The sequence below is a fragment of the Pygocentrus nattereri genome, chromosome 9 (genome assembly GCF_015220715.1).
Source record: "Pygocentrus nattereri isolate fPygNat1 chromosome 9, fPygNat1.pri, whole genome shotgun sequence".
In the NCBI taxonomy this organism is placed as follows: Eukaryota; Metazoa; Chordata; class Actinopteri; order Characiformes; family Serrasalmidae; genus Pygocentrus; species Pygocentrus nattereri.
In genome coordinates this window covers 9,997,388-10,016,084 of record NC_051219.1, presented here as the reverse complement: position 1 = coordinate 10,016,084, position 18,697 = coordinate 9,997,388, and the positions used below count along the sequence as shown (strand labels likewise).

The window sequence follows — 18,697 nt, the reverse complement described above, 5'->3', positions numbered from 1 at the left end:
CAGTAAACATTACGCTCACAGCCTTTAAACTGTAAGTTATAACTGACACCTATACAGAACACCATTTCTACCATTAAAAAAAGCAATTTAATGTGGAATGTTCCCCTGGTAATAAGAATTAGAAATAGTTTTGCATTTTTGAGCAAGTTCCACTACAGATGTGGCAACTTTGTTTTCTTTTTTCCTTCAGCTGGGATTTGAGAGCCTGAGCCTCTGATATAAAATTTTTGTTCCTACCAGCCTTTAGTTACTATTCCCAATAGTAACACGGAAAAAAAAATGTAGGGTTAGGGTTAGAAATGGCCCAAAATTCCTTGGAAAATTGACTTAGAAGGAAAGTATGTTTTTTTCCATTTCCTGTAAAGTTACCATTTTAGAGATACAAGGTTTTTGACAGCAATGATATAAACTTGGAAACATATAGCCATGGTTCATCATCATCATCATCATCATCATCATCATCATTGTTAACCGCTAGTCCAGATAGGGTCATGGTGGCAGTTGATATAACAGAGAATCCCAGATGACTCTACCCCTGTAACTTCCTCCAGCTAATTCCCGGGGACCCCAAGCCGCTCCCAGGCCAACTTGGAGATATAATCCCTCCAGTGGGTCCTAGAATGACCCTGGGGTCTTGTCCCGGTAGGCTGGGAGGTGTCCCGGGGGCATCTGGATCAGAAGCTCGAACCACCTCAGCTGGCTCTTCTCTACTCTGAGCTCCTCCTGGACGGCCGAGCGCCTCACCCTATCAAATAGAGTGTAGCCCGCCACCCCGCAAAGAAAGATTTCCGCCGCTTGTATTCACGATCTCGTTCTTTTGGTCATTACCCACAGCTCATGACCATAGGTGAGGGTCGGGATGTAGACTGACTGGTAAACAGATGCCTTATGGCTCAGCTCCCTCTCCACCACTACAGTCTGGCACAGTGACCGCATTACTGCTTCCACCTGCCCCAGCCTGCGGCTGATCTCACGATCCCGCTTCCCGTCACTCATGAACAAGACGCGGACATACTTAAACTCCTCCACCTGGGGCTAGTGCTTTCCCCTTACCTGGAGTAGGCATGCCATCCTTTTCTGGGCTAAGATCATGGACTTGGCGGTGCTGATCCACATACCAACCGCTTCACACTGAGATGCAAACCGCTCCAGTGAGCGCTGGAGGCATCCATGTGATTCAGCTAAAAGAACAACATTATCTGCAAATAGCAGAGACGCCACCCTCCTGCCTCCACACATAATGCCCTCCTGTTATGTGGTGTCTGTTATAGTGTGGAGGTTGTGTGGTGTCTGTTTATAGTGTGGAGGTTGTGTGAGGTGTGGAGAGAGAGACAGAAAGACAGACAGACAGAGAGAGAGAGAGATAGATAGAGAGAGAGAGAGAGAGAGAGAGATAGATAGAGAGAGAGAGAGAGAGAGAGACAGAGAGAGAGACAGAGACAGAGAGAGAGAGAGAGAGAGAGAGAAAGAGACAGAGAGAGACACATTCAGAATAAAACTAAACTCTATTTTTGACTGTTTATTGACAGGTTATAGAAAACGCTTTTACAGTAACTTCCCTAGAGCACACACACATCACTACACCGTGCAGCTGAGCAGAGAGTTCAGAGTTTAGATGAAGAGGGTGGAGATCAGAGGAACCATCACGATGAGGAGACTCAGCTTGACCCCCTCAGCACCGTTACACAGATCAGTGTCACAGCACTTCATTCCTTTTTTCTCACACTCAGACTTGGTTACACACCCTTTCGTCATGTTTTTCTGGCCACCGCTTTCAAATAGAACAAGAACTATGAGCTTAAATTTCATTTCAAGTCATCAGGTAATGAAGTAAAATGAATGTGATTTGAATGAAAGCATGACTTCATCAGGCACTGAACACCTCGGGAAACCGTGACCCATGGTAACAGTTTTTGGGAGGTTCTGAAAAGTCTTTCGAAAACTTAGATCTGATTCGGATCTAACCCACCTCTGCTTTCATTACACTTTGAGCCTATCAAATGTACCAACGATGAGGCTGAAAATAACACTGGCACTCATCTGTGTGCTCTCCTCAAAAGGTAAGAAACATGATTCACAGAACATTATGGAAAGTTTTATATGTAGTGAATTTCTCGTAGTTAATGAAGTGTTCAATCAGTTTGGCTTCTCTAGACGAGTATAATTTAACCAAGGCGCTGTGGCAGTGTTGTTAGAGTTTTTTTAGATTAGACATTTTTAGTATAATATTATTATTATTATTATTGTTTTTATTTATTTATTTATTTTATATATCTTTTGTTTTGAAGGGGAATGTTTGAGGAGATCAATGAATGTTACTCGTCCCTTCTGAACTGTTGGTTTTTATCCCTGATCATGCTAGCACTAGCACTGAAATGGTATCAGTGTAAACCAGGGCTGTCTGGAACATGCACAGACACCCAAACGGACTGTCCAGATCTGTGTGCCAGCATGACCGCCATCATGAATGCTGGTAAGAATGACCTTAGTACAAAATCCTGAGATGCAGTCAGAACTTTCTCCACTTAATCCTGTGCCGCGTTCACTAGGCGGTCTAGAATATACGAGAAAATGGAAGGCTTGTGCAGCTGCAGGGCAGTGTGTCGCTGGGAGCCTAAACCTGGGAGTTGTGAATGTGACCATCAATTCAATTCACTGCAGCACTGCTGTCTGCTACAGCCAGAACGTGCCAGGTAAAACCAAGCCCTTTTGAATACTAGTAAGGAGAGTTGCCATAAAGTTCCCCCAATTGCAGAACAACGGAAACTATCATGTTAAACCTCTTCTTTTCTCTTCTTCACCTGCTAAGCTTTGCCACAACAGTCTGCAAATGGGATGAAATGTTACGCCTGTGCTGAGAATGGCTGCTTAGAAACCATGAGCTGTAAGGGAGATGAAGATCGCTGCATCAGCACCACAGGTGAAAAATAAAAATGAGGGGAAAAAAATCGAATCATTAACATGAATGACAAATTACAGCACTTTTAATGTGAATTTGTGTTTTATCTGTCTAAATGTATTGATCTAGTTAACTCGCCTTTCTCTCACCTACATCTACATTCACAGCTATTGCTGATGGTGTTCAAACATCTATGAAAGGATGTGTGAGCAGAAGTCTCTGTACTGCAGACGCATGGAGCATGTAGACAGCTGGAGTCACTGGCAGCGTGAGCTGCTGTGAGGGGAATCTGTGTACCAGTGCTGAGGGGGTTAAACTGAATCTCCTCATCATGCTGATCTTCATCCTCTTTCTTGGAACTCTCTGCTGTTTAATCACCTTCTTAATTCAATTATTGTTCTGTCATTCGAAACTTGCTATACAAGTCTGCAGGAACTATGCTCTTATAAATGTTAAAGATGTTAAGTTAAGAAACCTCTTATTCCACCGGAAATCTTCTAACTCTCCTTCCTGCACAGCTTGGCTGATCTCATTCATCATTAGTGACAGTAATTCAGTATTTCTCCTTTTTACACGTAGGTAAAAAAAAAACATAGGTATATATTGAGGGAATATATAGCCCAATTTATAAAATATGGCAAACATTAATAACACTAGCTGACTCTCTGCCCTCTCCTAAACCTCAGGATGAAGACTGATGTTATAAGATGTTCATCCATTCAAATGTCCCAGTTTTATTTTATTTTATTTTTACTATATTACATTTTATTTAATTTTTTTTGTGTGTGTGTTTCGCTCTTTGGTGTTGTGGTTGGTTTTGCTGAGCTTAACATTCAAATAGAAATGATAATAACAATAGTAATAAAACATAAAATGTACCCTAACTTTTACACAGACCACATATTATGTTTTATTTTTTCTCAATGTGCTTAATTTGACAAATAAACAGTAATTATGCATTAAAACATAAGGACAGTATGTACATGTACAGTAGCTCACAATAGTGAGTACACCCCTCACATTTTTGCAAATATTCTATTATATATTTTCATGGGACAACACCATAGAAATGACATACAACTTGGATAGAATTTAGTCAGTGTACAGCTTGTGCAGCAGTGCAGATTCACTGTATTGTGTTGTTGTCCCTCCCTGATGTCATGTGACTCATTACCGTTCCAAGGTTCCAGGTGTGAATGGGGAGCAGGGCTGTTTAATTTGGTGTTTTGGGTACAATTCGTGACGGTGTGGTGTGTCTCATTCTCAGCACTGGGTGGTGCTATGGTTCCATGTTTGAAATATCAACAAAATCCATAAATGGCTGACCTTGTGAGAGATTCTTGCAACAATCTCATTCTTGATGTATCCAGTTTCCTTGGGTTTCCTCGCACCAGGGTCAGGGTCTGGTGCGAGAATGGTCGTCTTAGGGCCATAAAACTGCTTAATCCTATTTACAGCGTTTATCTCAGACTTTGAGGAGCCAAATTCGTTTTTTTTATCTCAGACTTAGGATGTGGGGTTATGAGGAAGTCTTGTGGCTCAAGTGGTGTCCACTCCATCACTTAAAAAAGAACTATATAAATAGTATGTAGATAAAACTACGGTGAGTGCACGTAAGCATGCAAAAGCTTCTCTGGCTTGTCTCAATTTTGTTTCACACCAGAATTTCTCAAGTCATGTGCATCCTGCACACCCATGCTTTTATCTTTACTCTGCAAAAGCTGCTAGAATTCAATAAACATTACAATTATTCATGCAGGCTGCTGCTCCCATCTTTCCTTGTAAGCCAGGTATCGAAAGGATTTAGGGTGTTTAACTCTCTGCAGTGCATAATAACATAAAAAATTCAGGGAATCCAGAGAAATCTCGGTGTGAAGGACAATCCTGAAAATCACAACTGAATGCCCATGAGATTTGACCTCATCAGATGGCTCTGCATTGCAAATGAGCATGCTTCTTGATAGATATCACCATATTGGCTCAGGAATAGTTAAAAAAAACAACAACCCTGGTATACTGTGCACACCAGAAGCATTATGTCAACAGCGTCCAGAAACACTGCCTACTTCTCTGGGCTTGAGCTCATCAGAAATGGACTGATGTACAGTGGAATTGTATACAGTGGTCTGAAGAGTCCTCCTTTCAGACTGTTCAGGAAATAATAGCTGCTGTGTTCTCCAGGCCACAATAGAAAAGAACCATCCAGATTACCAGCATGAAGTTCAAAAGCTGTGGTTTGTCATGATATTAGGAGGTATTAGTGAGAGGCTTGCACTTGTGTGAAGGGGCTTTTTTAGGGCTCAACACAGCCCCCCTTTGGGATGACTTACATAACAGAAGAATAGGAAAAACAATCCGCTTTCAAAACTGGATCAGTCGTCAGGTCCCATACAAGACAATGTAACACAGTGGTAAACATGCTCTCAACCTATTTGAAATTGGTTGCTGGTGTCAAATTTGAAGTGAGCATATATTTACAGAAAACAATGAAGTCTATAAGGCAAAACATCAAATACTCATCAAACACAAATGTTTTCGTACTGATTTCAATTTAATACGGGTTCAAATAGACTGTACTAATCACAGCTTTTTGTAACGGTTCACATACTGCCCCACCTTTCTTGTAATTGAGTTTGTATTTTCTGCACCACATTCAAATATTGATTAGATTATGTGTCCGTCTGAGCAGGTTGCAGGGATGCATGTTATTACTGCAATGATAAGGTTCACATTTAAATAAACTTGTGTCTAACCTGCATTTGCTTAGGAACAGTAATAACAGTGAAACCACACCAGGAAACAACAGCAGATATATATGTAAATGAAGAGTTCAGAAAATGAATCTTTACTACTGAAGGTGAAAATCTGAGAACTGAGACTCATCAGAGTATGTTCTTCCAGGACATTAGTTACAAATCTTTCTGTTTCATATCTTAGACACAAAGGTTTACTGCCTTTTAGCTTAGCTCATGTTAGCTAAATTAACTAGATAGCTAGCGAGCACTCATAAGAGAACATAAGCAGCATCTTTAGGTATAATAAAGCACTAATGTGCTTATAATTCTGAAGCCACAAAGTAAAACGGAAACTGTACAAGAAGACCAGACCTACTTAGCTCAGATTAGTTAACGATTCAGATAACTTTGTCTCTACATTAGTGCTGTAGCCTGAATAAAACCTTGAATCTGAATCAAAAGCCTGCCATGAGTCTGATTCACTGTTTATACATCAGGAGATACAACAAGTCACAATTAAAATATGAACAGAATTATCAAGCCAATCCGCTGAGAACACAGGATTAACTGCTCTCCTTTACCAGCACTCGCAACCTCACGGGTGCTCCACAGAAACACCGATCATAATAAGGGTTCTGTGCAAGTCTACTTTTAAATGTATGTTTATTTATGTCAATAAAACTCCAAAACGTTTGTTTTAAATGTCAGACTCTAACTATTTATATCAATACAAAAAAATAGCAGGGGTGGTGAAACCAAGACAAAATGGAGACAAGATTTTTCAGAATTTAAAAAAAAAAAGGTAAAAAACACCGAAACCACCAAAAAACGGGTTCCTCATCATTAATTATACATTATATATAGATGCATATTACAGTTTTAACATATTTCACCCTTACTTTCAACCCGTTGAAAAAGTCCTCCTTCTAAGTAAGATAGCCCAAGGCCTTAAAAATTCAATTTGTTGCTTGGATACATTTTCTTAATTACTTCCTGTAAGAGAATGACTGAGTAATGTAAATTCATTTATTTGTATGTTTCAATTGATTGCTAAGAAACCACTTCCTTTAATAAAAAACATATCAATTTGTAACAGATTGTTTAAAATGTTGTGGCATCAAAACATGCTGGGGTTCCAATGATGCTTTAAAAACACAAACAAACAAAAACATGCATGTATTTTGCATTGTTTACAGTTTATGGGAACTGTTGAGCAGGCTGGGTAGGTCCTGGATGTTAGGAGTGTGTGTTACTGTCACTCAGGTCTGTTTCCTGATTAATAACCCCAGGTGAGATTCTGTGGCTAAGCATGGCCATACTAGAGGTTTAAAGACCATATTTCCTCTCTTATACTCTGGCTACCAATTCAATATAAAGCTGTATTATGGGCCTGAGCTTTGAGAGGCTATGCTTCTACTCTATCTTGTCCATGCTACAATGGTGTCCATGATAAAAGTGGCCAAAAAAGGACCAGCCTTGTAGGTACTGTTAGACCCCCCTGCTGCCTTTTATGGTAACTTGGCACAACCTCATGATTGGCTTAGGGAGATGGTTTGGTGGTCAAGTGTGGCCCATGCGCATTAGTGGGAAACTCCCTTGGAGAGAATGCCAGCATGGACAGAATTTGAGTCCACTCACCAGGGAGCATATGGTGGGGCTCACCTGTGGAGAGCTTGTGGCAATGGTCTGTGATAACTTGGCTTTGAAAGCATTCCTATGGGCAGTAAGGCTAGCAAGCCTTCAGAAACAGGCTTGCAAAGTTTAACTGCCTTAGGGAGGCTTTACAGTGGGTGGAAGAGGTGTAAACAATTTTGATTGAATATGCAGGCTGCAGCCAGCCTCATACATTGGTGTGGTATCCACTGTAATGACAACAAATGTGAGGTTGAACATACCATGTCTGTAAGCAGGTGGGGCTAAAAGCTCACAGAGACCATGGTCGGCAGGCATCTAAACACAGGGAAATTTGCAGCAGATGAGCTTGCATCCTGGGGTTTGACATGCTAGTGGCCTTGAATGCCACAGTGCAACCAGAGAGTCCCAGGCTGTTGGGTTGATGGGGTCTCAGTTGATATGGTGCAGCAGGCAGGACAGAATCACAGCAACATTGATGTGCTGTTAACATACCCAGGCTGGGTAGATGGGTGTAAGTGTGTCACCTCTGACACAACCATGCCAGAAGGATAGGAGTGGAGTGGCTGAAATATCAGGGGTGACCAGACCAAGCCATGGCTCCACACAGTGAGGCTACTAAGTGGCTGGAAGACATGCTGAAGAGACATGCTGGAGCTGCAAAAAGGGGTGCTTTACAGGCACTGGAGCTCACCAAGTTGTGCTCCTTGCTTTCTGCTGTTTGCAGGTTCTCCATCTTGTCCTTGGGACAGTGGGAGCTAGCCACTTCAGCATCACCAAAACACTAAGATGGCTGGCAGCCTAGTGCTGCTGAGTGAGAAACCAGGCTGACCTAGATTGGTCCTGCAAGAAATGGGACATGGGGAAAAAAGACCCACTGGGACAGTCCTCAGTGCCATGTGGGAGTTTCAGCCAGGGAGAGAGAGCATGGGTGCTTAATTTGTTCTGATTGAAAGGCCACTATCCCAAATTGGACAGTGAACAGACAAGACCCTGTCAAAGAATCTGTAGAAATCTCTGTATGCAAGGGACAAGGCAGAAAACCAGTATTTGCTAGCCGTGATCTTTGAGACATCAGTCAGCACTGCATTAAAAACAGACATGATTCTGTACTGGAAATCACGGTATGGGTTTCGGAAAACCACTGTCTGTAAAAACAATTTGGTGCTGCATCCCCAAATGCAAGTTATAACTCTAAAATGCAAAGAAGAAACCATATATAAACAGGATCAAGAAATGCTGCCACCTTCTCTGGGCCTGAGCTCATTTAAAATGGACCGAGGGAAAGTATAAAAGCGTTCTGTGTCCAATTAATCAAAATTTGAAATTCTTTTTGTAAATCATGGACACGGGCTAAAGATCACTCAGCTTGTTTTCAGTTCACAGTTCAAAAGTCAGTATTCATGATGGTATAGGGGTGCATTAGTTCACATGGCATGGGTGACATGTACATCTGTGAAGGCAGCATTAATGCTGAATGATATATACAGGTTTTGGCCACATACTCTGCCATCCAGACAACGTCTTTTTCAGAGAAGGCCTTGATTATTTCTGTAAGAGAATGTCAAACCACAGTATCAACACTGCACATATTGCAAAAGCATGGCTCTGTATTAAAAGAGTCCAGGTGCTAAATTGGCCTGCCTGCAGTCTGTCACACATGGATAACATTTGAAATGAAAAATATGACAAAGGAGACCCCTAACTCTTGAGAAGCTGAAATCCTATATCAAACGAAATAGGAAAGCATTTAATTTAAAAACTACAGCAAATGGTCCTCCTCAGTTCCAAAACAAAACATAGTGGTAAACATGCCCCCATCCCAACTTATTGCTGGCATCAAATTCAAAATGGACATATATTTTTTTAAAAAACAATAACATTTCTCAGTTGTCTGCATGTTGTCTTTGTAGTATTTTCCTTTAAAAAGATGGTTTACATGATTTTGCATATCATTGCATTCTATTTTTTTTTTCATTCTCCACAGTGTCCCAACTTTTTTTGGAAATGGGGTTGTATAGCATCAAAAGCTGAAGATTGATATATCAAGAGAATGGCAAAAAATTCTGCTTTCAATAACTGGATGAATTGGTGTCTTTTATTCCCAAGCGATTATTACAAGGAAAAAGCCAAAGTAACATAGTGTTAAACAAGTTTTTTGGAAAGTGTTGCATCATACAAAAAAAAATAAACTTCATGTTTTTTTTTTTTTAACATTTTCTAAATTTAATACAGATCAAACAGAATTTAGTCACTGCTCTCTGTTTTAATTAACACGTCACACACTGTTCCAGCTGTTTCTGAATTAAGTTTATATGTGGTTTGCTAGTCTTGGAATATAGAAAGGAAAAATGTGGAAAAATGCTTGAGCAGCAAAGAGTTCAATGGAAGAGGATGCATGAGGAGACCACGATGAGGAGACTCTGTTTGATGCGTTTAGCACTGTTATGCAGGTTTTCATAAAAGCCCTTAGCCCTATTACACAGGTTCCCTGAACAGCAGCTGACATTGCCAATGATTCCAGCTTCCTTCAAGATTGATGCAGGGGCACTACAGACATGTTTGCTTGCACAGCCTTTCAAAGTCATTCGAGCACCATGCAACATAGCTGTGAATGTAGATGTAGGTGAGAGAGAGAGAGAGAGAGAGAGAAAGTTAGATACTGGAACAAAAACAAAGCATCAAAACTTGTATCTCCTTTTTTTTTACATTATTTGAAAATACTGGCTGCCATTTATATGTTTTCACCTTTTTTTACTTAGAAAATCAACAAAATATAATTTGATATATTAACTAATATGACTGTAAAATTGAACAAAGATAGACGTTAAAAATTCAGGTGACACTTTTGGTTTTGCCCCCATTTTGCAGCAGACCAGAACATTCAAACAAACATCTCAATCCCAGACAACTTTAAGAACTGTAAGAATACTTTATAGATTTACAGACAAGACTGCAGTTTTTACCTGTGGCCGTGATGCAGTAATTTCCAAGTTCACATGTCAGAGTTCCTTTGCAGTCTTTCTCAGTACAGACGTAGCACTCCTTCCAAAGCGGTGGTGGTTGAAAATCTTAACAGATAAACAAGTGAAAAGAAAAGGCTTCACATAATTTGCAGTTCTGCTGTTGTAATGTATGCTCTTTGTTTAATATGTAATGCTTTTGTTTTTACCTGGCTGTTCAAATGCATTGCAGAGATCAGTGCTGCAGCAATACGAACTGAAGGTCATTCTACTAAATCCCAGGTTTAGACTCCCAATGAAACACTGCCCTGGTGCTGCACAGCCCTTTAAACTTACCTCATGTTCTTGATCACCTAGTGAACACAGCACGCGAGTTAATCGAGAGTTAGTCTCACCGTTACACACTGAGGTCATTCTTACCAGTCGTCACTGTGATGGCCCTGCTGATACACTGAGCTGGACACTCCGTCGTGGTGTCTGTGCATGTTCCAGACAGTCCTGGTATACACTGATAACACTGCAGTGCCAGCGCTACAGGACAGTGCAGTCAGACATGAGAGTTCAGCAAAGCCACATCTATTTATCTCCTTAAACACTGACCATCAATAGCGTAACACATAAAATTACTGTACGGAAGACGTTAAAGACTCTTTAACATCACTCCAACAACAACTTGGTGAAACTGCATTCTAAAGAAGTTTTAAAGAAGGACAAATTCAGCAAATTCCAATATTTCAAGGACACTCTGTAAGTCATGTTTCATACCTTTTGGGAAAAGCACACAGATGAGTGCCAGTGTTACCTGCAGCTTCATCGTTGGTAGATCTGAGAGGTTTGTAATGTGATGAAAGCAGAGCTGGGTTGGATATAAATCTGATCTATTAGGGTGTGGCTTCATGAAGGCTTCTAAGAACCTCCCATCAATGTGGTTCATCCTGTAAAACTGTTAATGTGTCATGGTTTCCCAATCCTGACAGCTTGGTTCTGTTTTGAATGCCAATTCACAGCCAAACTGGACCTTTGTGGATCAGACTGGACAGTCCTGGTCTAATCCCTCCACTGTTGTGACCACAATTTGCAATTAAATCAAATGCAAATTCGAAGTGATTGACTTGTACGTTATTCCTTTCAGTTCTTCCACTCAACCCAAATATATCCATTACGATAGTAGACTGTCCTACAAATAGCAGAAAAACCTTGAACGTCTTAACTAAAAAACAGAAATAATGTCAGAAAATATTCATATTAGTACATTTGTGGCTAAATTTATGCCATACAGTTCCAATGTGTTATCAATCATATGTTATGTTGTGCCATGATTTCAAAGACTGAAAAAAGTATAATTTAATTTTAGCCAAACTACAAAAAGAAATACTCTAGCAACCACAAACTCATGGTCCTCATCATGCTGCGAGCATTTTGTAAAAGTCACTTCAACAACCATGTATGAAGTGAAAAGCTTTGTGGGAAGAACAGTTGACCAAACAGGTCTTCACAACTTATTAGGGGCAGTCGTGGGCTGGAGGTTAGGGAACCAGCCTTGCAACTGGAAGATCCCCTGAGCCAATAGTATGCGATTCAGGTGTCCTTGACCAAGGCACCTGACCCCCAATTGCTTCCCTAGCACTGCGGATAGGGCTGCCCACCGCTCACTACTGCATATGTGGTGTTTCACTGCATGGATGGGTTAATTTGCAGTGGTGAAATTTCCCATTGTGGGACTAATAAGGGTCACTTAATCTTAATAATCATTTATCAATTACGACGCAGGCAGGTGGAGTTCAGTGGCCTCGCTTTAAACATTCCATTAATATACCAAAAGCATGACTGTTAGATGCAAGACAGCACAGGCTGTTAGGATAATGACTGTAGAGGAATAGAGTATAAATAGCCTAGAAGAAGACAATGGAAACCATGTAGATCTTACTAGACAAATACAAAAAAATAAAGAAAAAAATATGCTGTATAAAGAAAAAATATGTTGTAAATACTGAATTTTAGGTGCACTATTAAAGCTATAGCTATAGATGGGTTTAAGGAAAACCTAACCTGGTGCAGTGCCCCTCTTGTCACTGGGGTGGGACCCTCAAGGGTACATTTGGTCAGGGAACATAACTGTACTATAAGCCACTGAAATAATATTTTCTAAGTTGTATTGACTCCACACACCCCGTCTCGTCTTGAGGCTTTTTATTCTATAGTTCTGTTTTAAAACATTTGGTTATGAAAAGGTACAAATGGATATTTTTATCTGGGAAAAAACATTTTAAGGTACACACTTTCTGTACCGTTGAAGGCATATTTACAGTGCACCATGAAAGTTACAGCACATTTTATTGAATTGTTTTCTAAAATGTTAAAACTTGGCAAATAAATAGAAATGGTGCACCAAAATTTGTAGAAAAACAATTATATATTTATGCAAGTTTATTTCCTGTAGATGTGTTTTCACTTAGAAAATCAAAACTTTGACTAATTTGACTGGAGGTGTTTTGTATGCTACTCATTCAACTGTCACTAATGTCTTCTCTCCATATAGAGACCGTGCCCTTCCAATTACAGTGTATCACAAAAGTGAGTACTCCCCTCACATTTCTGCAGATATTTTAAGTTTATCTTTTCATGGGACAACACTGACAAAATGACACTTTGACACAATGAAAAGTCGTCTGTGTGCAGCTTATATAACAGTGTAAATTTATTCTTCCCTCAAAATAACTCAATATACAGCCAATAAACCACCAGCAACAAAAGTGAGTACACCCCTAAGAGACAGTTCCTGAAGTGTCAATATTTTGTGTGGCCACCATTATTTTCCAGAACTGCCTTAACTCTCCTGGGCATGGAGTTTACCAGAGCTTCACAGGTTGCCACTGGAATGCTTTTCCACTCCTCCATGACGACATCATGGAGCTGGTGGATATCCGAGACACTGCGCTCCTCCACCTTCCGCTTGAGGATGCCCCAAAGATGTTCTATTGGGTTTAGGTCTGGAGACATGCTTGGCCAGTCCATCACCTTTACCCTCAGCCTCTTCAATAAAGCAGTGGTTATCTTAGAGGTGTGTTTGGGGTCATCATCATGCTGAAACACTGCCCTGCGACCCAGTTTCCGGAGGGAGGGGATCACGCTCTGCTTCAGTATTTCACAGGACATATTGGAGTTCATGTGTCCCTCAATGAAATGTAACTCCCCAACACCTGCTGCACTCATGCAGCCCCAGACCATGACATTCCCACCACCATGCTTGACTGTAGGCATCTTTGTACACCTCACCTGATTGCCACCACACATGGATGCAGTCGCACTTCCTGATGTAAAATACAGGGGTGTGGCTAAACTAAGGCTCCTCCTATAGACTAACACTCTTTGGGCCAGCTTCATAAAAAGCACAAGCAGATTTACCAAATAGTGTGGTGGTAACACATTCATAAACATGGATTTCTGGTGTGTTTTTGCCACATGGATAATGTGATATCTGGCTGTGTGTTTACTTCAGTAAAATATGGCCTCATTGGTTCATAACAAAAAACTATCCCACAAAAACGACGGCCTAAAACACCCTGATAGTAATGCGCTGGTAAGAAGCTGATGGTGTTTTGATTGAATAATATGTGTTTAATAATTTCTGGTCCCACATGCAACAAATCCCACAGGCTTGAGCAGGATTTTAGATTAGCGGACATAAGGGTCGCTAAACTTAAAACAGCCTCTTATTCCTGCATCAAATTTCATGTTTGGCAAATCTGTCCCGAAAGTAGATTTAGCTTGTAATCTAAATAAGTGACAAGGAATCTGACAAGTTTGGGAATTGATTTTATTGCAACTTTAAATACTATCATTTTAAAATTTCCAATTGATTTTGCAAACGAATGTATAATTTATATATTTAACGGTTAAAATACAGTTCTTAGAAGAAAAACACACGGCTCAACATTTAATATTTCATTTTCACATCAGCAAATCAGACCTTAAGAATGAACTATTTATTAGTTTATATTTGCCAAGGGTAAATGGGAATTAACACCATGAAACATTCTGCATGGCAGAACAGCAGAGTTTCAACAGCACGGCGGTGTAATTAGAGAATGTGGGTTCTAGACTGACCTGCCTGAAGTCTGGAATTGTCTGGAAAACCCATCTTATAAAGACTCAAACCACAATAATGAAGGCGCTGTATGGTTGCACACCTGAAGACTTGTATAATGAAACATGGCATGTAATTCCAAGCTTTTAAAAATACTCTATCAGACCATTTTAATATGTGCTCCAAGGCTTTGTGTGTGTCCAGGAGAGTTATTTCTATGAGCCTTTCTGACCTAAAGGCATGCTCTTCATTTACATGTACATATCTACTATAGAGAGCATAGTGGTTTTGTTATGCAGATCGTTTCCTGGTGTGATCACGGTGTTATTCCCGTAAACGCATTTGCATGTGTTCTGTCAATGTTGGGAATATTGATGTTTCAGGAGCTTCTGAAATTATTATCTGAGAAACTAACAGTTTAGTCTTCACAGTATTCTTCTGAAGCTGCATCAGTGATGGACAGATATCTTTGTAACTTTGTCTCTGAATGTAAATACTGTAAAAACGGGCTGTATGTGAAAGACACCTATGTGAATTACAGTAGGAAAAAGTTTGAACACCCTTGTTAAAAGATGTTGTTTATTTCCTAAGTGACCGTAAGTTTACAGGGCAAATGTTAACTCCCAATTTCTATTTAATTTCCCTCAGTTTAACATACTGAAAGGAAGGAAACATTAATATATGTCATGAATTTTACACAGGCCACTTTTTTATCTAATCCTCTCCCAACGTGTTAAGTTTAGTAAATAAATATTTACATTAAATTCAAGCCATTTGGCAGGCGCTCTAATCCAGAGTATAATATGTGTGAAGGTAATGTTAGGAGTCTTGCCCAAGGACTCTTATTGGTATAAAGCAGGGTGCTCATCCAGGCATAGAATTGATCCCCAGTCTACAGCAAAGAAGGCCACTACAATATACCAACCACTATAAACTACACCAACACCTGAATAGTGACTTTGTATTAAAATGTGTAGGAGTGTGTTCACTTATTTACACTTATCTACCCATCGCTGAACTTTGGCATATGACTGTATGGGCCAGACTCATAAGCATTCATATGAATTATACCCAACATAAAATTGAAGTGTTGAAAAGTAAACAATCATTTTGATGATATTCTTTACACTGTCATGACTGAAGATCATAAAAGTAAGAAAGTCCTTACAGTAAAAGTCTTTGTAGCAGCTATTTTATTTTTTATTAATATCTACATTTTAAATGTTTTTTTTTTTGTTTTTTTCTTTTACTTATGATGTTTCAGGGGTTTTTGTTTTGCAAAGTGACTGAAGTGTGTGTCTGAGAAGTGCCTGAGGAACGGCTAATGTCTTTGCTCTAATGGGGTCAATTCTAGCTGTAAGAGGTAACATCAGTGGCTTTTGGCTCTCCAAGCCACCAGAGGCCCTGATTACCATTCTATTGTCCATCTTATCAGCTCCACTTACTGTATAGGAGCACTTTGTAGTTCTACAGTTACATTGTAGTCCATCTCTTTCTCTGATACTTTTTTTAGCCCACTTTTTCCTTGTTCTTCAGTGGTCAGGACCCCCATGGACCCTCACAGAGCAGGTACCATTTGGGTGGTGGATCATTCTCAGCACTGAAGTAACAGTGATGTGTGTTAGTGTGTATTATGCTGGTACGAGTGGATCAGACACAGCAGTGCAGCTGGAGTTTTTAAAACACGGTGTCCACTCTCTGTCCACTCTATTAGACACTCCTACCTCGTCAGTCCACCTTGCAGATGTAAAGTCAGAGAAGATCCCTCATCTGCTGCTGCACACTTTGTGTTGGTCATCCTCTAGTCCTGCATCAGCGGTCACAGGACGCTGTTGATTGGATATTTTTGGTTGGTGGACTGTTCTCAGTCCAGCAGTGACACAGAAGTGTTTTCCTGACCTACCAGGCACATTCTGTGTTTTCATGGTTAAACGACACTATTCATGGTCATGAACTAGAACTACGACCTGCATGTTGCACATTTTAGTGACTTTTCTCATCAAACGCATTTTACCTTGAATTAGTTCTCAAGTTGTTCATCAGCTAATTCAGGCGCTCTAGAGTCAAGAATAAATGGTACATCAAAGAAGCATTCAGTACTGGATGTCCCTGAAGTGTAACCTTTTATTGCCATCTAGTGGATAAAAAAAATAAGACTGCAAGTTCAAAACATTCTTTCCCTGGTCATCAAACTCAGCTGATGCATGCAAAGCATGCACACTGGACTAAAGTGGAGGTTGAGTCACAGTAGCTGTTTGTGTATGTGATGTGGTAGTCTAGGGGTTTGGTCATACGGTTAGCACAGAAATGCCCTGTTTAGACAGGTTTTCCTTCCCTGAAGATAATACGCATCCAGTGACCACATTACACACATTCTTTCCACCTCTTCTCTATCAGTCTCAGCCTTTAGGAGAACTGTGTATTTCTTTAGCTCAGACTGCAAATGTGTGTGTACTCAAATTTTCAGAAGAGCTGCTTTTGTCAGTCTGAGGGTCCAGTTGGTGTATGCGGCATGCGCCTACCCCCCGGGCCCCGACGATGACGGCCGAGAGAGCCGGCAGAAAGGCAGGGCCGAACACTCCGCGGCGACGAACCTCGATGAGGACGCTGGGGAGAGAGCACGTGAAATGTATCAGGCTTGACAAAATGTTATATATGACATTGGGCTTTAATATACATGTAGTTGTTTGCTGTCTGACTACTAGTACTATCAAAAGGCTCCATGTGTTTCAATGGAGCTCTGGCTGAAAAAGGCTCTATATGTGTCGATGGAGCCTGAGCGAGGGGGCCCTAGTTTCAGGTCGAAGGAGAGAGTTGGGCCTCTCTGTCTTTCTAGAAGCTGAGGCCATAATAACAAAAACCAGATGTAAGCCATACCATAAGGTATTGTCACGTGCTAATGTATGGATTTTGCATTATGTGTGTGCGTAAATTTTGCCTTAAAAAGCTGAAGCATCTCGGACTTCAGAGAGAGATTCCACATTGGCTTCTGGGTCTCTGCAGCAAGGGCTTTAAGCGCCATCTTTAATAATAGTGTCTAGAGAGCTTTCGTCATCCCACCTACACAACTGAGAATAAACAACACACGCAAGTGACGGCGGGAGGAGGAGAACGACGCTGGTGCGAGAGGCACCAGAGGAAGGAGCGAGTCCCGAGCTGTGATGCCCAGGCCCTGACCCCTGTTACACAGCAAGGCTGCGCCGTTCGACCCAGGCGGCTGAGGATGCTCACACTGCCCTTAATGACAGCCAGTTGGTTTTCATCTGGCTGGCAGCCTAAGCGTCCTTAAAAAGAGCTGAGTTTGTTTGTTTGTTAGGAGAATGTATTCATGATGGTAGAGGGGGATATTAGTGCAAATGACATGGGTAATATGCACATCTGTGAAGGCACCATTAATGCTGAATGATATATATATATATACATGTTTAAGCAACATATGTTGCCATCCAGATGACGTCTTTTTCAGAGAAGGCTTTGATCATTTCAGCAAGGCAGTATCAAACCACCCTATAATAATTAGTGACCAGACCCCTGTTTCACTCAAGTGAAATATAAATCATGTGCATAAATCTTTCGGATGTATTAACTTTTCTCCTAAAAGTTTTAGAATTTGATAGTTATATCAGAAAAGAGTGGGCATCCTTCCTAGAAATAATTGATTCTCCAGAAACTTCACCAACACTACTTTGGGAAACTGGGAAAGCCATGTTAAGAGGCAAAATAATATCCTACTCCTCCTATAAGAAAAAGAAAGATACAGAAAATGAATCTAATCTACAACAAAAAAATTAAGGAACTATAAGATGTTAAACAACCCCACAGAAAAATTGAAAATGAGCAAAGAAAATGTAAGGCACGATACAATCCACTATCCCTTATTGGCAGAATATCTACAATAAAAATGAACATATTACCAAAAGTAAACTACTTTTTTCTCAGTGGTTCCAAATCAACCTCACTCTACCTGTTTCAAAACCTTAGGTTCTATTATCTCCAAATTTTACTGGAAAAATAAACCACCTAGAATCAAATTAGTCACATTACATATGCATAGAACCTACGGAGGTCTCAAAGCCCCCAGTTTCCAACAATATGTCCTAAGAAATCATTTATGATATATAATAAAATGGGTAAAGCCTATTCAAATGGTTGGGAAAAAAGGCCATATATTACAGCAGCATGGCTCCATATTAAAAGAGTCCGGGTACCAGTCATAATGCATCGTGCACATTATGAAATGAAAAATTCTGCAAAGGAGACTCTGAACTGATGAGCAGCTGAAATCCTATATCAACACTTACAGGGTGCAGTTAAAAGAACAGGTGATGAAATACAGTGGTGAACATGCCCCCATTCCAACTTTTTTGGAACTTGTTGTTAG

General features: G+C 40.4%; 2 protein-coding genes across 3 annotated transcripts; one reads left to right on the top strand and one right to left on the bottom strand.

Moving 5' to 3' along the window:
- The first annotated feature begins 1,464 nt into the window (after nucleotides 1–1,464).
- On the top strand, nucleotides 1,465–3,783 carry LOC108410460 (urokinase plasminogen activator surface receptor-like). 2 transcript variants are annotated; one of them, XM_017681545.2, is made up of 5 exons: nucleotides 1,465–2,060; nucleotides 2,363–2,473; nucleotides 2,550–2,693; nucleotides 2,810–2,920; nucleotides 3,067–3,783. In XM_017681545.2, the coding sequence occupies exons 1-5, from the start codon at nucleotides 2,012–2,014 to the stop codon at nucleotides 3,144–3,146; spliced, it is 495 nt and encodes a 164-aa protein (XP_017537034.2). In that variant the 5' UTR covers nucleotides 1,465–2,011; the 3' UTR covers nucleotides 3,147–3,783. The 2 variants fall into 2 exon arrangements, with proteins under 2 accessions (XP_017537034.2, XP_017537032.2); XM_017681543.2 differs by having other exon boundaries at nucleotides 1,465–2,473.
- A 5,764-nt stretch (nucleotides 3,784–9,547) lies between these two features.
- LOC108410466 (urokinase plasminogen activator surface receptor-like) lies at nucleotides 9,548–11,049 on the bottom strand. Its single transcript, XM_017681551.2, has 5 exons — nucleotides 10,995–11,049; nucleotides 10,650–10,760; nucleotides 10,439–10,582; nucleotides 10,233–10,337; nucleotides 9,548–9,874 (listed from the first exon to the last, which is right to left on the bottom strand). Exons 1-5 carry the CDS (start codon nucleotides 11,041–11,043, stop codon nucleotides 9,648–9,650), a joined length of 636 nt encoding a protein of 211 aa, XP_017537040.1. The 5' UTR covers nucleotides 11,044–11,049; the 3' UTR covers nucleotides 9,548–9,647.
- Nucleotides 11,050–18,697: the final 7,648 nt, after the last annotated feature.

Coding starts and splice junctions, on each gene's coding strand:
- LOC108410460 (XM_017681543.2), top strand. CDS start 2,293: ATGTTTGAGGAGATCAATGAATGTTACTCGTCCCTTCTGAACTGTTGG. Junction 2,474..2,549: donor GACCGCCATCATGAATGCTG/GTAAGAATGACC, acceptor CGCGTTCACTAG/GCGGTCTAGAATATACGAGA. Junction 2,921..3,066: donor TCGCTGCATCAGCACCACAG/GTGAAAAATAAA, acceptor CTACATTCACAG/CTATTGCTGATGGTGTTCAA.
- LOC108410466 (XM_017681551.2), bottom strand. CDS start 11,043: ATGAAGCTGCAGGTAACACTGGCACTCATCTGTGTGCTTTTCCCAAAA. Junction 10,583..10,649: donor GGCCATCACAGTGACGACTG/GTAAGAATGACC, acceptor TGTGTTCACTAG/GTGATCAAGAACATGAGGTA. Junction 9,875..10,232: donor TTACTGCATCACGGCCACAG/GTAAAAACTGCA, acceptor CTACATTCACAG/CTATGTTGCATGGTGCTCGA.